Source organism: Bos grunniens, chromosome 18 (genome assembly GCF_055505025.1).
Source record: "Bos grunniens cultivar Pamir isolate PY7600 chromosome 18, Bosgru_T2T1.0, whole genome shotgun sequence".
Lineage (NCBI taxonomy): Eukaryota > Metazoa > Chordata > Mammalia > Artiodactyla > Bovidae > Bos > Bos grunniens.
The window spans coordinates 39,374,600-39,394,537 of NC_141182.1; the positions used below are offsets into that span (position 1 = coordinate 39,374,600).

Genomic DNA, 19,938 nt, shown 5'->3' on the forward strand with positions numbered 1-19,938 from the left:
ATTGAAAATGTCAACTATGTCAATTTTAAAGTGACATAATACAGCCGTATTTGTATCCCTCAGTCTAAACTCATGAAGAATTACTGTTAAGTACAAAAGCCAGTGTTTATTCCAGCTTACATTCTTACACTGTCTACAAGCCTTCTGGTTGGATGAGACTATTCCATTTTCTGGTTACCTACCCAGAAATTAAAATTTTAAAGGAAATTTTAATTTTTTATTTTAAAATGAAATTTAACTGAAGTTCAAGAATAATAATTTCTACCTCAAATCCCAGCCACAATGAATGAATAAGCCATTTACCAAAGAATTATGAAGGAACAAGATCCTCTCACATTAAACACAAGATGGAGAGAATGATATCATCTCTTGAGAGATTTCTGGAAAAGCCATTTTGCAAGAATGCTTTATGCAAATACCAGGACTTGTTGCTTTATAAGCAAAGGTCAGCATTCTCTTTAGCCTCCTCTTTGTGGGGTCAATGATCATACGGGATACATGCATAACGCTTTCATACATTCATTTTACTTAATCAGCACACCAACCCTACGACAGTAGAGACTAGGAATTATTACACTATTATCCATTTCACATTTTAGGAAGCAGGGGTTCAAAATAGAGAAGTGACTTGCCCAAAGTAACCAGGCTTGTAAGCCACACACTCAAAGCTGGATCTTCTAATATCAGATTTCACCTTCTTTCCACCGCATGCCCTACTTCTCCATGTGAGCCTTATCAAAGGCAGACTTACACATTCTACAATGAGAGGGATGACAGAATGAGAGGTAAGGAAGGGAAGTGGTGAGGAAACAGAAGGGAACGATGAGAGGGGAAAGAAGTGTTTTATTAGGAAATGAGTCTAACCATTCTCAATTGCCCCAAATGTCCCTTAAGTGGCAACAATGCTACAAGTTACCCTTCTCTGAATTAATTTTATGCCGCCGGTGTACAGCTACTGTTATTAGTCGAGAATCATGTTCGAGACTTACATGTCTAAAAGGAATTAAAGATCTGTCTCCTCCGAGTTTCTGACAGCTGAACCTAGCCCCTCCCACAGTGGTCCGTGGCCCCTAGGTCTCGGTCACATTTAATGCCTTAGGGGCCCGAAGTGACCATGAGATGTGGGGAAATGAAGGGACGAGTGTTTGGGTTTGGGGAAACGGGGAGGCTAAGGTTGGGCTAAGGAGAGGGGGAACCTGTGGTGGAACTGTGGTTGGGGGATGTGGGTTTTGTGGCTGAACTCGAAGGTGGGGTAGGAAACCAGGATCAGAGCTGACAGTCAGGGTGAAGTTAAAAGGTTCAGGAGACGATAAGGGGAGCTGAGGAGCTGACAGGACCAGAGAAAGACCTTGGAGAGTGCGAGGCTGGGTGGTCTGCGCGGCGCGAGGATGCAGAAGAGGCCCCTCTCAAATGTCTGTGATTGGATGCTCTCTTAGATCCCGCCTCCCCGGACCCCCTCCCTATAAGCCCCGCCCATGCCTCCGGGCGCGCGCCTGGGGAGCGGGGAGGGGGACCAAGCTGAAGAAGGGGGGAGGGGGGGGTGAAGAGGAGAGACTCGTGCACGCGCTCCACTCGCTGCGGGTGCGCGAGCAGCGCGCTCCCGCCACCCGCGTCGCCATCTTTTCCCCCTCAGTCTGTCTGTCTGCTGTTGGCTTTGTCCGTCTGCAGCGCCGCCCCTCGGCTCCCCACCACCGGCACGACCCGGAGCTGCCCTCTGCTCGCCGGGGCCCAGTCGCGGAGAGCCCCGGCCCGGCGGGCCCGAGCTGCGGCTCGGGGCCCATTGTCCGGCGGTCTGTCTGTCCGGAGGCGGGGCCCAGGGACCCGGAGCGCCGCGGAGCGCCGAGGCGCCGGGTAAAAAGACCCCCGACTCTTTCCATCCGGGACCAGGCTGAGGATGCAGGGGCTCCTCGCCCCCTCCCTTGGTCGCCGGCTGTTGGTCCTTTTGTCAGTCTGCGTCTGGGGAGGGGGCCAGGGGCTCATTCTGGCCTGGGGGGCGGGGGCCGTCCTGGCTCCGACCCTCCCCCTGCCCCCGGCTCCCGCGACGCGGCCGGACCCGGCTGACTCCCCACCGCGGCCGTTCCTCTTTCCCGTCCCTCTGGCGATCTCGGGCGCGGGAGGGGTGTCCGCGCCGCCGCCCTCTCCGCGTGGGCCTAGGTCGGTCTCAGCCGGGCACCGCCGGGACGGCCCCGGCGACTGACAGGCTGGGCTGGACCTGGGGGAGGGAGAGGATGGGCGTGAGGGTGCCGACCCGGGTATCAGTCCGGAGCCGCCGTCTCCAGAAAGGCTTCTAAATTTAGATTTCTGAGAAGACTGTATTGTCTGAGCGTTTGTCTGAGCCGCCTCGGAAGCCCTCTGGCTCTTGGCTGATAATTCCCGGGAATCTACCTGTGCTCCTGCTGCAGGAAGCCAGAGGGACCGTCTCGGCTGAGTATACACAAGCTCCGGACCAAACAGAAGCGGGAACAGGGTGAACCGGGAGGCGGCTACGTGACCAGCTTTCTTGTCCTCTCCTTTTTGGCAGGTACAAACCACTGGGATTCAGGCGAGTTTACTTTGCTCCGTGGGAACTGCACCAGATCTGGAGGTGGGAGTGAACCCTCTTTTCTTAAAGCTTGGATTTCACCCATTTTTTTCCTTGCCGAAGTCTGTGGCGTGTCCTGGAACCTGCAGCCTAACACCTGTGAGAGATCAGGGACAGTGTTAAGAGGAGTTGTTGGCCTCCCTCCCAAGGATTCTTAACCTTGTACTAAAGATGGACAAAGTTGCCTCCCTTTTAAAATAGGATCTCTTGTAAACCTGAATCTCACCGGTTACCTTTCTTCCCATCCTCTTTTTCTTCCAGATGGTGATGTTCAGGCTATCCATTTACATTTTTGTGTGGGTTTCGGATTAGGACTTGGGAACTGAGTCAGTGTTGAAAGTAAAACTGAGTTAGTGAACTTTAGGGCACTGTGTCTATGGAATTCTTTAGCTTTTACTGCTATAAAACAATTGGCTAATCTCTGAGATCTTGTTGTGCAGTCAAGAATGTACCTCCAGTGCTAGATTTTTTAATTGTTAATTAATTAAATGACATTTATTTTCAAGAGTCCAAAACCCCACAGGCTTTCTTTTTTTTTGAGGGAGGTAAGAATATTTGCTTCTGTTTTCCCTTCAATCCCTCAGGTGTGAAGTCAGTCCCATTGGGTACCATCTGGTTGGTTCCTCATTTGACCACTAGGAGGACTGTGAGATGCAGTGGACACTGGAGATTTAAATATGCAAATACTGATCTCTGTTTCAGACTTGTAGCTTTAGTATTGTTTAGTATTTAGTATTGTTGCCTCACCAAGATGATCTGAATAGAGCCTGTCTCAAATTATTTGGCCTTCTTTTGAAGGATCTTTATTGCCTTTATCTCATAGTTTCAATTTCAGATCTTGATGGGAAGAAAATATAAATATTAGTTAAGATTTCGTTTCTTCCTTATACAATAGAGAGCTATTCCTCTGCAAATTTGGGGGGAAAAAATGATAGGCAACCTGCATTTCATTCAACTTTCTGTTTTGTGATTCCACAGACTTATAGAAAAAGACCCAAAGTGTAATATTCATTCACCGCTTCAGTTTATGACATAACTATTTGATTAAAAAGAAATCATCTAAACAAACAAAACTTAGAGAACACGTTTCATTAACATTAGCACTCAGCATTCTACCTTAAAATTGATTTTTACTGTATACATTTGGAGTTTTTTTTTTTTTTTTTTTAATTAAAGGTCTGAAAAAGAACTGTGTTTGATATGCAGATATGATAGAAGACTGCCTGAAAGCTGCTTCCTTTGCCACTTCCTGTGGAGGCCTGTCTTTGCCATTTGCGGTTTCTTTCTTCTTTTGGTAAGGGGAGGCAGGATCTGATTACAGGTCTGAGGTCCTTTCTAGCTACATAGAGGAGTTAGTTGGCATAACAGGAGGCAAGTCTTCACTAACTTGAGTGCAGAGTATAGATGGTAGTAAGTAACCTCTTATAATGCCTCTTAAGGCAGTAAACTACAATTTTATATTTGCTTATTCAGTGTGAGTACAATTTGAGAAGGCAGGAACTGAAAGAAAAGTTCGAGGGTGATCAGGTCCACATTCTTATCTTTGGTAGGAAAGAGAATATCTCTCTTTTCAATCTATGTCTGTTTATTCACTCTTTCTTTCAAAGAAAATTCACAGCTTCCTCTACTAATCGATTTCAGACTCTCTAACAACACTTAATGCTGGGAAAGCCTTTCTTATAACTAACCAGGAACTGTAGGCGTAAGTATCTGTTTCCTCCTATTTCAGGGAAGCAGGTGCATGTCTCTGCAACACTCCTCATTTGGGGACTTTTTCTCTTTGTTCTTCCCACTCTTTGCTACACAAAGGCTGGATTGAGAAGAGGCACTACAGTTATTAACTTTGACCGCCACCTGGGAGCGTGTGAGCAGGGCCAGGTTGATACTTCACACTGGGGTATTGAATTAGTACTCAACAATGTGGACGGCGCCCAGCTCTTCTAGTGAAAGCCCATCTTCAGCATTGGAAGTCTGATTTGCTTTAGTGCCCTGTCATCCACAGTGCCTGGCACTGTGCCTACATCACTAGTAGAGGCTCTACTTCCCATGTTTTCATTGACAGGTGCCCAAGAGTTTTGAGATATTTCCTGTTTCACAGGAATGTGGTGCCTTTGTCCCCTCCAGGAGAGATAACCTCTTGAAAAAAACATCTGGAGGCTCCCACTGGTGCAGATTGCAGGGCTTGACTTCCAGAGGGCATGTGACATGTGAGCTGCCACCCTTTTGAGCTTCCTTTGCTTCCTTTTACAATTTGTGGGGTGAGCCCACAGTGTGTCTAACGCTGGTTGCCTGAGTTTTTCACTTTCCTTTCTACCCTGTGACCTTGAACATGATTACTTAACAGTATTCTGGATTCCACAAGTGGATTTAGAGTGAAATTCTCTAAATCCTTTAGAGTCCCATCTCAACCTTCTTGGGACCTTAATGTTATGCCAGAGATTTATTCATTTCTCTCTTTAAGTAGTACAGTAATTTATAAATGGTGAGTTTTATATGCTCAAAAACTATTTTAAAAAGTCTTTTATCTTTTAATTGTGTATAATTTCCAGGCTGAATGACACATGCTAACATTATCCTTTTTATTGTAGGTTGGCACCTTGCAAGGAGGTGGTAACATCCAGTCGTGAAACTGGGAAAAGCCAGAGCTCTTGGATCAGGAAAACATGTCCCGTCGGAAACAGACAAATCCAAATAAAGTTCACTGTGAGTATGGGACTTTTCTCTTCTAAAACCTGGGAATGCTGAGGGTTGGAATGGAAGAGTAATCTGAATTTAGGTGATTGGCTCACACTAATTCTTGAAGCAAAAAAGAGTCAAAGGTGTCAAATGTGATGGATTTAAAGTGTGTCTGTGCTAGGCGAAGTCTTGGAAACCTGTCTTAGGAATAGGTGTTCTTGATTCATCCTTAGTATTCACATTAACAGACATTTATAGGGTTCCTACTCTGTGCAAGGCTTTGTGCTAGATGCCAAGGCTATAAAACAATAAAATGATATGTAAGACTAAAATGTAGCCACAGATATATAGAGAGGTAGATGAGCATATAGCAAGATAATCTATGCTAAGTGTCAAATAAGGATGCTGTACACTGTGTGTACTACAGAAGGTAAGAGGAGGGAGAGAACTCCATGGACTGAAGTAGCGAGGGAATGCTTGATGGAAGAGGCCCCACAACATGACTTTGAACTGGGCTTTAGAAAGTAGAAGGTGGGTTTTTTTAAAACAGAGGAAAGGAGAGTTTTGTAAAATCAGGTAGGGGAAACTGCATGAGCAAAGATACAAAGAGGGAATGCACATGATATGTTCAGGGAACAAGGAGACTTTGTATGAAGCAGAAGTTTCATTTGTTCAGAAACCACAGACCATGAGGTTGGAGATGTTTAACTCTACATTGCAGAGGCCTGAAGGCCAGGCCAAGTTCATACTTCATTGTGACCGTAAGGAGATACTGTAAGGTTTTTAAACAGGGAGAGTGGAGTGACATTTAAACTACAAAGTAGTGTGCGGGATGGATCACATGAAGGAGAGACTGATAACAGAAAACAGCTGTGCTTTACTGCCTTACATTATTTCTCATCAGGTTCATATCTTTGTTTTAGTTCAGTAATTGGATTATAAACTTCTGGAGGGCAGACACTATGTCCCATATATAATTACTGCTATCCCTTTCAACTTTTAGCACTGCTCAGATTTGTTGTTTACTTACCAAGTCATATCCAACTATTTTGTGACCCCATGGACTGTAGCCCGCCAGGATCCTCTGTCCATGGGATTTCCCAGACAAGAATACTGGTGTGGGTTGCCATTTCCTCCTCCAGGGTAACTTCCTGACTTAGGGATCGAACCCATCTCCTGCTTGGCAGGTGGATTTTGTTTTTACCACTGAGCCATCAGGGAAGCAGCACTCCTTAGAGTGGGTGTTCAAAAGGGCCTTATTAAATGAGCATTGACATATTTATGCAGATTTGAGACAATTAACCAATTTCCTTTGTTCTGAGCAGATAAACATCTTCATTCAAACGTAAAAAAGAGACAAATAGCCCCCTATTGTTATGGAGGACTGACTAAAGCACAGCAACATTTGAAGGGAATTCAGCGTTAGAACATTTGAAAGATTTTTTTTTTAAGGAAAGAAATCCTACATTTGAGAGGTTAGGTTAGTCAAGGAGTTAAAAGGACTAAAATTTATTAAAAAGATACTGTATGCCAAACAGTGTGTACCTTATTTTATTTTATTGGGTAATTTCAAGAGTAGGAGAGAAAACCATAGGTACGGAGGAATTAAGAGGACTTCAGTATGTTATAGATTAAATGAGATTAGGGTGGTAAACATTCATATACAATTAATTCTTCTATTCAAGTCCCAGAAGAGTTGTATAAAACAGAGCAAGTTTGGATGCTTCTCAGAGTGTATTTTATAGTAAGTGGATCTGGAAGGCTGCTTAATATAAAAGTGAGTGGTTCAGAAACAATTAGAAATTGTTTCTGAACAATTAGAAATTGTTCAGAAGCAATTTAGAAATTGCTGCCAAAACAGTGAAATTCAGTGGCCCTAAATGTGAGGATTGTCAAGAGAGACAGGATGAAGTATCTGTAGCATAGGTAATTGAACACAGAAGTTCAGGATTGTCTTCTCTGCTCTGGTTTGAAGATGAATATTGATAAAGATACAGATGTTTCTCCAAGAAGGCAGGGTAGGAAAAGGAACTCTTAGTAAAGTGATGAGTTCACAAATAAGGCAGTCACTGGAGTTGGGATTTACCTGTAAAAGCCACCTGTCCAAAGAGACTTGGAGGAATGTAGCTCACAGAGATGATATATGACTGTGATCAGTCCAGGGGAGCCAGTAAATGCTTGTGTGGCAGATTCCTACACCCACATAGCATAAATCCATAGCCGCATCTCTTCCCACCATAGTCACTCAAAGCCAGGGTGAGCTGCTACTGGAGTTGGAACACGCCATAGAGAAGAAGGGAATACCATATCCACGGCTGCAGAAATGCAGTTTTCTAGAGTTGAGCTAGTGAATATCGTAGTACAGTGGTGGAACGGGTAGGACTTTGCAAGCTCTGCACTGGTAACCATTAAGAGGGCTATGAACAGCAAGGTTCGGGTGCAACTAAAAAGCAGACCTTCAGGGAGGGGCTGTTTTCAGTGAGACCTTTGGGCAGGAAATTGTGAATGCATCTCACACGATGGACTAAGAAAGAAGAAAGACCCTGAGATTTGCTAGTCTCTCGGAACCTTCTGCTTATTTACTATTTTGGGACTAAAGCTGATCCTCCCTTTTTTGAAAGCTCATTTTCTCATTGCCCATGATAATAATGACAAGTGGAAGTTAGTAATTTCAGTCTTCTGACCACGTGAGCCTTCTATCCCCTTGCAGCAAAATAGAACCAATCAAATAGATTGAATTTAATGCCTCTCCTCTATTTAAAGTAAATGGAATGGATTCAGGTTCTGGGAGGAAGGAAGGTCTGCAGAAGCTTTGCTTAAATGTCAAAGCCAATCGGCATTTGAGCAGAGTAATGGCTGAGCTCCATCAGATCTGCCTTCTGGGAAGAAGAGGATTGTGTGGCATGAAGCTCAAAGCCCGCCTAAAAGAATATATTAAGAATTGCACTGCTGTAGCCCAGCAGCATCTGTCAGATCTACTTTAGAAGCCAACGGGCAGGATGCTCTGGCATATACTTGGCTTTTCTTAGGACTGTCTCTGGATCTAAATTATCGTCATGATCTCTCCTTCTCCCAGAAACATCTAGGCACTCTTTATGTTTTGCCCAGTTGGTTAATAGACTTGATGCAGAGCTTTGGAATAGAAGTCCAGAATTATTGTTAGTTACAGAGGAACTGCTGATAGCTTGAGATCTCTGTTAGATCTCTTCCCTCCCTTCTTCCTCATCTCACCCCCTTCTGAGTACAAACTTCTGTAAACTGTTTCTAGAGTGGTTTCGAATACAGTCCTTTGCACACTTTCATTTGATGTGTTTATACCAAGCAAACCACTTAAATAAAGGAAAACTATTTCTTAAGAGACTTTTGTTTTCAAACTATATATGAGACTGAAAACTTCCAACTTCAATTAGTTTTTTAACTTTTACAGAGAAGTAGGAAAAAAGGCTTTAAAGTCCCTCATCTTCTAAAAAGTGCAATTTGTTTTGTCTTTATTCATTGTCAGCATCCTTGTAAGATAATGGTTCTGTTCCCAACATGTAGCACCTTAGTTACGGAGACTGTCAGCTAGAAAAAGAATCCTAAGCACCTCACTCCTAACACTAACTTATTTTATTTTGAATTCGACATCTGCTCTCCTAGAAAATGTCTCAACTGCTATACTTGATTTCATTCCACCAGACATTGCATTTATTTAACTGCACCAAAGACTCAAGAAAGAGAATTGTAAAATCTTTTTCTTTCTAGTAACTTTCATCTCAGGCTTCTCATCTGTTCTACAGACTTGCTTGTGTGACTTTATTCTTATCTGGTCTAAAAAACCTTAGCCAGATCAGACCAACAGTATCTAGATTTCATACCATAAAATGAGAGGTAGCACCTTGCTTTTTACTGTTGAGCTTAGATGACTTTTTCTCAGCTATCAATAGACAAATAAATACCCATGTTAATTAAATAAGATGGTTACTTTACATTGATATCTAAAACCAGAGGATTTTTTTAACCTACTCCAATAGTCTCAAGACAGAAGGAAATAATAATTCTACACTGTAAAAGCAGGCAATTGTGTAACACTTCTTAATCACTAGTATCTGTATAGATCATATTATACCTGAGTTAATATGACATACTTTTAGCAAGTATCACTACCTTCTTATGAAAGAATCCTTTTTAATAGTTTTTATATAGTTTGCTTTATGCTGATATTTAAAATAGGAATATCCCTGAGGAGTAAAGTTTACCTTAGTCTTTTTCCCAAGTCAGGAGTGGAATAAAATATGGGACCATAGCTTTTCTTTCCAAACTGCCAAAGGAAAGAATAACAGAATTAATATAGCCCAACTATCCAAGGTGAGAATGCTCCCAAAAGTCCTGGATAGGACGGCTGTATTATTCAGACTCTTCTCTGTTCTGTGAAGGCCTAAATATTTAGATAACGTCAAGAGAAGTAAAATATTAGCCCAGGTTAATGGAGACTAGACTGAATTACTAGCTGATCTTAAAAAGTACATATCCTTTTAGATGTCCTTCGAATCCAGTGGTGATTCCCCATTAAGAAAGGAGGGGAAAGTATAGATTCTTGGTGTGTTAAAAACCTAGCTGGTTTCTAGATAGGCTTCTTTAGAGATGTCTTTGATGCGGATGGTCTGCCCTTGATAATTATATGCTAGTACATAACTTATTCCTTAGTGTCATACCTGCCACGGCCACCAGGTCCAAAAACATGCATTTACCCAGAGTTCATTAACTGTTCCAGTTGGCCATGGTCTTGTGGTTACAGAGGAACCAACAAGGAGAAATTCAATATTTTACTCCTACAGAGAGGAAAGAGGAGGCACTGTAACAAAGAATTCATTTTTTGCTCTCCCTTGCTATAATTTATACCCAGTGTGTCATCCTGAATATTATGAAAGTCGACGTGAAGCAGCTTATTTTTCCTTTACTTGAGGGCTGTGTATCTAGAAGTGCACGTAGACTTTCAGCATCTCTGTTCCCACTCATAGCGTCATTCAGAGTAGCATAATATCACTCTAAGCCAGGCATGGTAACTCATCACATGGCGTCAGAACTGGAAAATGATGGTTCCTTCCGTCATTACTGGCCTTGAGAATATTATTTTGATATTTGCATTGTGTATATCAGTTTCTCCTAGAAGGAAAGTAACACTGACGGTAGGATCAGAGCTATTCTTATCACACAAAGACAACCATTTGTTTTTGGTAAAATCACTCTAATGAACCACTTAAAGTTCTGTTTACAACTATGCTAGAAAGGAGTTGAAAAATATAGTTATTAAGGGTTGGATAGACTGGAGTTTGAATCTTTGTTTCCACCATAGATCTTAGTTTTTCTCCCAAGTAAAATATGGATAGTAATTCCCACAACAAAGACTCTTGCAGAGAATTAAGGTGAAGTAGCAACTATAAAGGAGGAGAAGGGGGCAAAAGAGGATGAGATAGTTGGATGGCATCACTGACTCAACAGGCATGAGTTTGAGCAAACTCTGGGAGATGATGAAGGACAGGGAAGCCTGGAGTGCTTCAGTTCATGGGATCGCAAAGAGTCAAACACGACCTAGCGACTGAACAACAAAGCAACTATAAAGCACCTAACACAGCCTGGAACTTGGAAGTGCCAAATAATCACTATTATTAGCATTCAGCACTTAACATATAGGACATGTTCACTGAATATTTGCTGAACAAATACCTGAGTGAATCACACAAAGCCCGTGTGTGTTCTCAATCGCTCAGTCATGTCCAACTCTTTGCGACCCCATGAACTGTAGCCCACCAGGCTCCTCTGTTCATGGAATTATCCAAGCAAGAATACTGGAGTGGGTTGCCATTTCCTCCTCTAGGGGATCTACCTTGCCCAGGGATTAAACCTGAGTCTCCTGTGGCTTCCTGCATTGGCAGGCGGGTTCGTTACCACTGAGCCACCTGGGAAGTCATACTTCATATCAGTTTTTTCACTGCCCGAAGACTAGTTGTTCAGGTCATTTGACCAGGTTATTTCTCCTAAATCATTGTATCAGCCTCAGAATCTGAGCCTGTTTAATTTCCCTTTTCTCTTCATTAAGAAAGCACCGGGCCTATTGTCAGACATTTCACTAGGGCTTTTATTATTCTTCCTTGGTGGCTGTAGTTTCCACTCTGACTGAGATAATGGAAACCTTGAGAAACCCAATTCTTTTTTTTCCTTATGCCTGGCCTCTTGGAAATAAAAGAGCACTTAAATGTTAACTCTTCAATAACCACACAGACACCAGGCGGAGTTCCTTGGGATAAATGCACAATCAAGGATGGTTCCAGGGCTTTTGGATACTCCATACAAAGAGAAAAAAACCATACTAAACCAAGGAGACTAGATGAAATATTATCCTGTTGTGAACTGGTTGGCATGTTTCGGAAGTTTGTTCCTCAGCAGAAGTGGGTTCACATATTATCCATTTTCCTTTTAATCAATCATTCTACCAGTTTTTTATTTGCTTGTGACTAATTTTTATAGATGTGAGAGAGTTAAGAGAAAACTTCCATAGTATGTCTTGTAAGGAGAATGGATGAAAGATGGAGTCAGAGATACTGTTTTTAGATGGATCATTTGAAGCATTTGTTTACATAGTCAGAAGTTGGCAGTCAGGGCCATGTCACTAATACACTAAGATTCGAAATTATGCCCAGATTTGTCACCCTATCTTCATCCCATCGCTTTGCCTCCTCTTGTCTCTGTCTCTCCATTCCTGATGGAACGTTGTAATAGCAATTTATCACCTCTAAAAGGAGTCAAGAGTAGGAGGATTTAAGAGAAGCAAATGCTGCTTTCTAGAGCATCTGGCTTCTTGCCCAGGAGGAGTAGCTGTGCCCAGAAACCACTGGAGGCCACCAGCTGACTTGGAGATGAATGACCCCACCACAGGGTACCTGCCTGTCTCCTACCTTTGAATGGTCTGCCTTTCCAACCAGCTTGCCTGGGGATGTACCGCCCAGCTGGTGGCCTGACTATTTTTCCTTGTGACCACCAGGGGATCAAGTATTTGCTGGGCTAGAAGAGCAAGCCCGCCAGGCGATGATGAAAACTGATTTTCCTGGAGACCTTGGCAGTCAGCGACAAGCTATCCAACAACTAAGAGATCAGGACTCCAGTAGCAGTGAGTTCTGCACCTTCTGGTAATGACTCAGGGCAATGGGAGAAGAATTATCAGAGTGTGTGTGCTCTGGGGATTGTGCATGGGGGTTGGGAGGAAGACCTGAAGGAGATTTTTGGATCCTCAGTGTTCCCACAGGTGTTTTAAGGTGTATGGGCATATGCTTGTTCAGAGAGATAACAGGTTTGACATTATGTTTTTGTTTTTTTTAAAAACTCAAGGACTGCAGTACTTGGCATAGTGCCATACATAGATAGGTTTGTGATAACTCTGATAGGGGCATAGGGATGTTTAGGGATGTTTAGTATGCAAGGAGCCCCTGGGCTAGATCAAATGAGAAGAAAAAAAAAAAAATCCCTGTCCTTTAGAATCTATTTATTCATAATTAATAAAATATAAGCATGGTATTCTTGAAAGTTTTGCTTGAGGACCCAGTTTTAATGCTCTGTAAGAGGATTTGCTTGTTAGTGAGATTACATAGCATATAAACTGCTAATGTGGAGGTCTTTACACCCCACGTCCTGAGTAGATCCCTTTGATTAAGAGATTGAAAAGACAGTGGCTGGTAACTGGTTGAACCTCAGGGGTCATCTGTTCCATGACTTGCTTGAACAAATAAACTTTGAGATGTATTATTTTCTAGGATGATACCCTCACTTTACTAATTTGATCCTTCTGATATTGGTTGTTATTAGTATCAATTCAGATTGACATTTCTGATTTTTCTCCACATTTGGGGTTGGAAAGGAAAGAAGAGGGAGAGAGTTCTGCACTCTTCTACGTACATTTTCTATTTAAACTAACATGTTAGCAATGAAAAGTAATTTAGCAAGTCATTGCTCAGGTACAGAAAAATAAACCCAAATATTTCTAGAAAATCTGTGGGAGCCACCAGTTTTAGTAGTAGGTGGGAATGCCAAATCTATAGAGGTCTGGTAGGTTTCCATTCTGGAAAAGTTGTATCATCCCTTTACATGGCAGACTTTTTTTTTTTAACCTTTCTAGTACATATATTTGAATTTTTGAGAAATTACAAAAAGTGTTTGATACAGTATTGTCTTAGACTACAAGTATTCTAAATAAGCTGATGAGAAAACATTGTATCATTTAATCTATGCCAATCCTTATTTACTGAAGTGGATTCAAACTAAACCTTGGGACTGAGGAGTAGTGCACGTGTACTACAGATCTTTCCAGGGCTCAAATCCAGGCCACTAACCAAGTGGGATATCTAACAGAGACACAAGTAACTACCAGCAGGTGACATGGGTAGATTTTCTTTGGAAGAAAGGGAATGTGACCAGTTTTGCCCAGTTACTGGTAGACTTAGAAATTACTTAAGGCATAGTAGAAGATAAGCGTCGTTAGTTAAGAAAGCCGAGTCCCACTGCCGATGCAGAGAGCCTGGTGAAGCTCCATCCTGTATTCTTCTCACTGACATTCAGGCCCAGGAGTCCAAGACCCAGGTGGTGTTGGGACGGGACTAGAGTCTGACAGCTTCCCCAGGTTTGGCTTCCTCTCGGGATCTTCAATGTACTAGCACTTTTTTTTCCCCTTTCAGAAAGAACTCCTTACATTACTACGTTTAAAAAAAAATTTTCTTTTCCTATTTTATAATAGAGAGGAAAAAAAAAATCAGCTCACACAAACCTTGCAGATCCCCAGCCACAGGCAGACCTCTGCACAGCCACATCCTACGCCTAAACTAAAACAAACTCAATTCTTACTTCAGTCATGAGAAATGATGTTTCATCCCGAAGTAAAGAATATCCTGTTGCCTCCAGTTAAGCATTCAGTTATCCATCAGATAATCCAAGGAACCACCAGGAATAATGGAGTTATTTAGCCTAGACTGCTGAGTTCCTAGCAGGGTGAGGACACCATGAGTCAAACACCACTGCAGAATGCCAGAGGTTGGTTGCTGTACTAATTCTTGCACTGTCCTGAGCAGCTTTTCCCCTAGAAAGTGACATTTTTACCTAATTTCTTACTACCTCCTTTATTGATAAAAAGAAAGAAAAACTTGGTGTTTCTACAAGTGCGCCTTGGGGTTTGTTGGGAGAGAAAAGACTAGTGGGTCTCAGAATAGAACAGAGTATATGGAGAAACTGCAGCGAGGTTAGGGACAAAAGTAAGTAATAAAATCAGTGATAAGTGTTGGTAAGTTGGAAGTGGTGTGTTGTCGGAATAAGCATGGTGTGAGGTGCATGGGAGGTGTGATTTGAAGTGTGAGATATTTGGGAACCGTGTGTAAGAAGTTATCGCTTTTTTGATAATATACAAGGCCTAATAACCATTTTCCAATGCAGTTTTACCTCCAATTTTCTCTTTTGTGTATATATGACAATATAAGGAACAGTGAGAGCTGGCTTCCACTTAACATGATTTGTACTCAAAAAAAGCTCTGATACCAGCTATATTATGGAAGATCTGGGGGTGTTTTCCATTTTAGCTGCAAACTCTTGGGTGGAAAGCAACACAAGATGCACTCATGCAAAATCAGAACCAGTGACCAGTTTGTGTGTTCCAGGTGACAGTGAGGGAGATGAAGAGGAGACCACACAAGATGAAGTCTCTTCCCATACGTCAGAGGAAGATGGAGGAGTGGTCAAAGTGGAAAAAGAGTTAGAAAATGCAGAACAGCCTGTTGGTGGAAAGAAAGTAGTAGAGCATGAGGCAAGTGACAAATGGCTCCTGAGTCTGGGCACCCCTTCCCCTTCTGCTCTGTCCAGATGCCTCTCTTCCACCTGAAGGCACTCTCGCCTCTGAGGGTCTCCCGGGTTTTCAGACGTAGCCTCTCTTCTTTCACAGCACCAGGTACCCAACCCTCAGGCACACAGTTCTCATCACACCCAGCCTTCCTTTTCTACCCGCCCACATATCACTTTACCCACACGCAGCTCCTGCTCCCAAAGCTCCCCACTTCTTTCCGGCAGAATGTCCATCTTTGTAAAACTATTAGCTGACTTGCTGAGATGTACTCTTGAATACACTTGCAAATTTCAGTCACAGTGTTAAATGAGGTGCCATCTTTTCACTAAATTGTCTCTTGAGGATTCTTGCAAGAGGCATGGCAGGAGGGAAAGCTAGTTTTCTCCCTACAGAGTTTACCTTAGGGTGGAAAATTAGATAAGCTCTCTGGAGTAATTCTATGTCTTCATGGCAGGAAGCCTTGGAAAAAATGAAGATGGGAACAAATTTAATTCCCTTTCCCCTGTCACTCTCCTTTGACCCATGATGGGAACCTGAGAATAATGGATGATAAGAGGTTGTGTTCCTTTTAACAGGATACCCTTTTAAAAGAAGCAGGGGCAGGGAAGAGACTGGTAAACCATCTTAGTGAATTGCCTACTTGTTGTGTTGCAGGTCACGGAGAATTTGCATTCTGACCCGTTACTTGGACTCTGCCAGTGTCCCCTCTGCCAGCTCGACTGTGGGAGTCGGGAGCAGCTGATTGCTCACGTGTACCAGGTATGGTTTGGGGAGCCACATGCTCTGGAAAACAGGCCCCAGTGACTTGTTTAGCCTTTGCCTCCAACCCCAGAAAGAACCTTGGGTTGTTTTTGCTTCCACCCAGATTCCACTCTTAGAGAATAAGTAGGATACATTGAGTGAATATGTTCTGGGTTCCCAGGCAGACATTGTGAAAATTAAGTATCATTTTTTTCCTAAAGTAATTAATGTATATTTTATATAGTGAGAGAGAAATGGGCTTTGTTTTAAAGAAGAAAAAAGTGAATTAACAGATGTTTCTGAAAGACTGGAGAAAGTTAGTGTAAACCAACACATCAGAACAAGACAACCGTCCAGTTGCAGAACACATGTGTCATGATTTGTAGTGAACAGGCATCAGCACACATGGCAGCCTGGGTTTTACCATAAAGATCACTGGTTCATGAGGGGAAGCATTTCTTCAGAAGACTGACACTGAAAGATGGAAGGAAAGGCTGTGCATTTAAATACCTTTTGGGTACCAGTCTTCCCAGCCAGCTTCTAGACTTGGCCTTCAGTGCTCCTTTAAAGTGTACTTCTTGGGCTTCCCTGGTGGCTCAAGATGGTAAAGTGCATTTGTACCTACACAGCATGGGGCAGACAGACCATGAGAAATTATCCTGAGCAAAAATTCTTCTCTGGCTCTGAAGAGGAATGTGGCATCTCATTGTTCCCCAAGCCAGCCCCACATCCCAGAACAGAGTCAGAACTCAAATCAGTGAAATCTGAGCAGTGGTGTGGATGGCCTCGCCCTTCTGAAGGCCCTTTAACATGAGCCTGTTCCTTTTCTGGATGCTAAATAGGGAGAAGAGTTCTTGTTCTAAGACTAAGAGGAATGTTTCCCAGAAAGTAGTTCTTCAGTGGGTAGAACTTGTCCTGGAGCTGGTGTGAGTTGACAGATGAGGCTCTCTTTTCCAGCACACTGCAGCCGTGGTGAGCGCCAAGAGCTACATGTGTCCCGTCTGTGGCCGGGCCCTCAGCTCCCCAGGGTCACTGGGTCGCCACCTCTTAATCCACTCGGAGGACCAGCGGTCGAACTGTGCTGTGTGTGGAGCCCGTTTCACTAGCCATGCCACATTTAACAGGTGAGCCGGGCACCTAAACCTCTATGCTGGGAGCAGATAACTGGGTGTGGGTTCTCCTTTCCCAGTCAAAGACTTGGCATTGCAAAGGCAACTGACTCTTGACTCTGGAAATACAAGGAAGGAGGCTAGTAAATATGTCCATTCCGTTAAAACACCCCCAAAGGGAAATGAATTCTCGTGTCTTTCCTCGATCAGAATATCTTCATCTGGAAAGAGACGTGGGAAGTCCAAGAACCTTCATGATAAAGCTTGGAGAAAGAAGTTAGAGAGGCCATGAGGACCCTCACAGGAGGACAGTCTCCACCGTGTCCAGGAAGACTGGGGCTGTGTGCACTGTCCGCACCGTTTGCTAGTTACTGTACAAGGCAGGGTCGGGCAGGGGGAGGTGAAGCCAGTGGACCGGACCTCCCCTACAGCAGCTGCCACCTCAAGGAGGACTGCCCTGCACAACTCCTAAAGACACCATCAGTTTGGCTTGAACAGGACTGCACATCATAAGGGCTCCTCCTCTGATTTCTGGTGCTTGCTGTGGCAGTTGGCTCAGTCCCTAACTCCAGGTGGGCTTCAAGATTTGGTAGACACCCTGGCCCAAAGAAGGGCAAGAGTGGAAAGGTGGAGTAGGTCTCCCAAGTACTCAAACTGACCCCTAGTGGTGAACTTGGAGTGACTGGCCTGGCAGAACAGAAGAAATCAGGGCCTTGTTAGACCATGGCATTAACTGTACAAAATTTTTGCTTTCCAGTGAGAAACTCCCTGAAGTCCTTAATGTGGAATCCCTACCACCAGCCCACAGTGAGGGCCCCTCCAGTGCCGAGGGGAAGGACATTGCCTTTACTCCTCCAGTGTACCCTGCTGGAATTCTGCTTGTGTGCAACAACTGTGCTGCCTACCGGAAGCTGCTGGAAGCCCAGACCCCCAGCGTCCGCAAATGGGCCTTGCGTCGGCAGAATGAGCCTTTGGAAGTCCGGCTGCAGCGACTGGAACGAGAGCGCACAGCCAAGAAGAGCCGGCGGGACAATGAGACCCCCGAGGAGCGGGAGGTGAGGCGCATGAGGGACCGAGAAGCCAAGCGCCTGCAGCGCATGCAGGAGACGGATGAGCAGCGGGCACGCCGGCTGCAACGAGATCGGGAGGCCATGAGGCTGAAGCGAGCCAACGAGACCCCTGAGAAGCGGCAGGCCCGGCTCATCCGGGAGCGGGAGGCCAAGCGGCTCAAGAGGAGGCTGGAGAAAATGGACATGATGTTGCGAGCTCAGTTTGGCCAGGACCCTTCTGCCATGGCAGCCTTAGCAGCCGAAATGAACTTCTTCCAGCTACCTGTGAGTGGGGTGGAGTTGGACAGCCAACTCCTGGGCAAGATGGCCTTTGAAGAGCAGAACAGCAGCTCTCTGCACTGAAGCCACACCCTCCTGCCTGCCTTCCCCACTCACCACCCACCCAAGCCCACAGGGATCCGCACTCAGTCACCCTCAGATTCTGTCCTTGCGGCGGAGGCAGGCCCGGGTTTGTTGCAGGTGGACCTGCATACCCCTTGCATGTGGGAGCAGGATGATGGAGTCAGGAGGGACCCGGCTCCAGGCAGCTGTGGACGAGGGAGCAGGCACTCCAGACACTTCAACTCTCCAGCCCACTGCTGCAAGGTCTGCGCGTGGGACTGTGGGGTCCCGGTGCGGCCCACGGAGTTACGAGGGCAAATAAATTAATTTTATCTTTACTGACCTTTCCTGCTCTTCTCTTGATTTCATTCTAGCAAATGAAGTGATCTAAGACCTGGATGGAAGTTTTCAGGCAGGAACTTCCAGTGATTGTCTTTTTCCAAGGGAGGGTGCTCCTCCACTTAGGCTCTCCAAGCACAGATCCCTTATCTGGCCCTTCACAAGTTAATGACAACACCGAGAAAGAACCGATGCCGGCTTTGTGAGGGTCCATGCCCACAACCCTAATGAGCCTCGCCTGTGGTCCCAAGAGCTATTTCAACCTAGCTTTCCTTTTCCAAACTCAGAAGTAGACACCTTTCCTCATGACTGGGGCTTCCCTGATAGTTCAGTTGGTAAAGAATCCGCCTGCAATGCAGGAGACCCCAGTTCGATTCCTGGGTTGGGAAGATCTGCTGGAGAAGGGATAGCCCACTCCAATATTCTTGGACTTCCCTTGTGGCTCAGCTGGTAAAGAATCCACCTGCAGTGGGAAACCTGGGTTCGATCCCTGGGTTGGGAAGATCCCCTAGAGAAGGAAAGGCTACCCACTCCAGTATTCTGGCCTGGAGAATTCCATGGACTGTATAGTCCCTGGGGTCGCAGAGTCAGACGTGACTGAGCAATACTGAGCACACATTTTCCAAACTCAGAAGCAGACACCTTTCCTCATGACTGGCACTTGCTAAAGAGGATGTAGTATTTAGACTAGGTACCAACTACTTTGCCCAGCAGAATTCAGTCTGCCAAACTTAAAATTCTACCCTAGACAGCAGTCATTTGCATTTAGGGATACAGTCATAAAAACAGCTGTAATATTAAGGTACATAGTGCCAGGGAACTCAATATTTGAAAGAAGAGGTAACAGCTTATCTTTTTATGTAGTCCCCAGAGCCAAGGTAGGATAATAAAACCCACTGAGGAAAATTCAGAGTTAAGGTGATACCGAGAGCTCAAGTCAGGAGCGGTCAAGACCGGAGCAAAATGACTACTCTGGCAGTTTGTATGTCTGCCAAACCATGGAGGAGACAAGAGCTGAGGTCATTTCTAAAAAGCCGCCTATGATGGTACACAATAAGCACAAAACTTTCCTTAGCCTGCACCAAAGGTTGTGTACAGTTTAGATAATTATAGATCCTGAGGTCCAGAAGGAAGTGCCCTAGTTAAGTTGTAGCCAGAAAAATAACTATGCCAGGAATGTGGACCTCTTCCAATATCATAACAAGGAAACTTGGACTCCTCCCTGACCTCTGTAGGTTCAAGGCT

At 44.3% G+C, this 19,938-nt stretch overlaps 1 protein-coding gene across 13 annotated transcripts; it reads left to right on the forward strand.

Moving 5' to 3' along the window:
• The first annotated feature begins 1,577 nt into the window (after positions 1-1,577).
• Positions 1,578-18,692, forward strand: ZNF821 (zinc finger protein 821). 13 transcript variants are annotated; one of them, XR_015145713.1, is made up of 10 exons: positions 1,578-1,851; positions 2,522-2,584; positions 3,758-3,875; positions 5,170-5,284; positions 12,279-12,404; positions 14,932-15,077; positions 15,768-15,872; positions 16,812-16,978; positions 17,174-17,535; positions 17,721-18,692. XR_015145713.1 is itself a non-coding variant. In XM_086351601.1 (10 exons), the coding sequence occupies exons 3-10, from the start codon at positions 3,790-3,792 to the stop codon at positions 18,373-18,375; spliced, it is 1,536 nt and encodes a 511-aa protein (XP_086207727.1). In that variant the 5' UTR covers positions 1,584-1,851; positions 2,522-2,584; positions 3,758-3,789; the 3' UTR covers positions 18,376-18,692. The 13 variants fall into 13 exon arrangements, 12 of the variants coding, with proteins under 12 accessions (XP_086207715.1, XP_086207716.1, XP_086207721.1 ...); XM_086351601.1 differs by lacking the exon at positions 17,174-17,535 and adding an exon at positions 12,037-12,164 and having other exon boundaries at positions 1,584-1,851; positions 12,271-12,404; XM_086351589.1 differs by lacking the exon at positions 17,174-17,535.
• Positions 18,693-19,938: the final 1,246 nt, after the last annotated feature.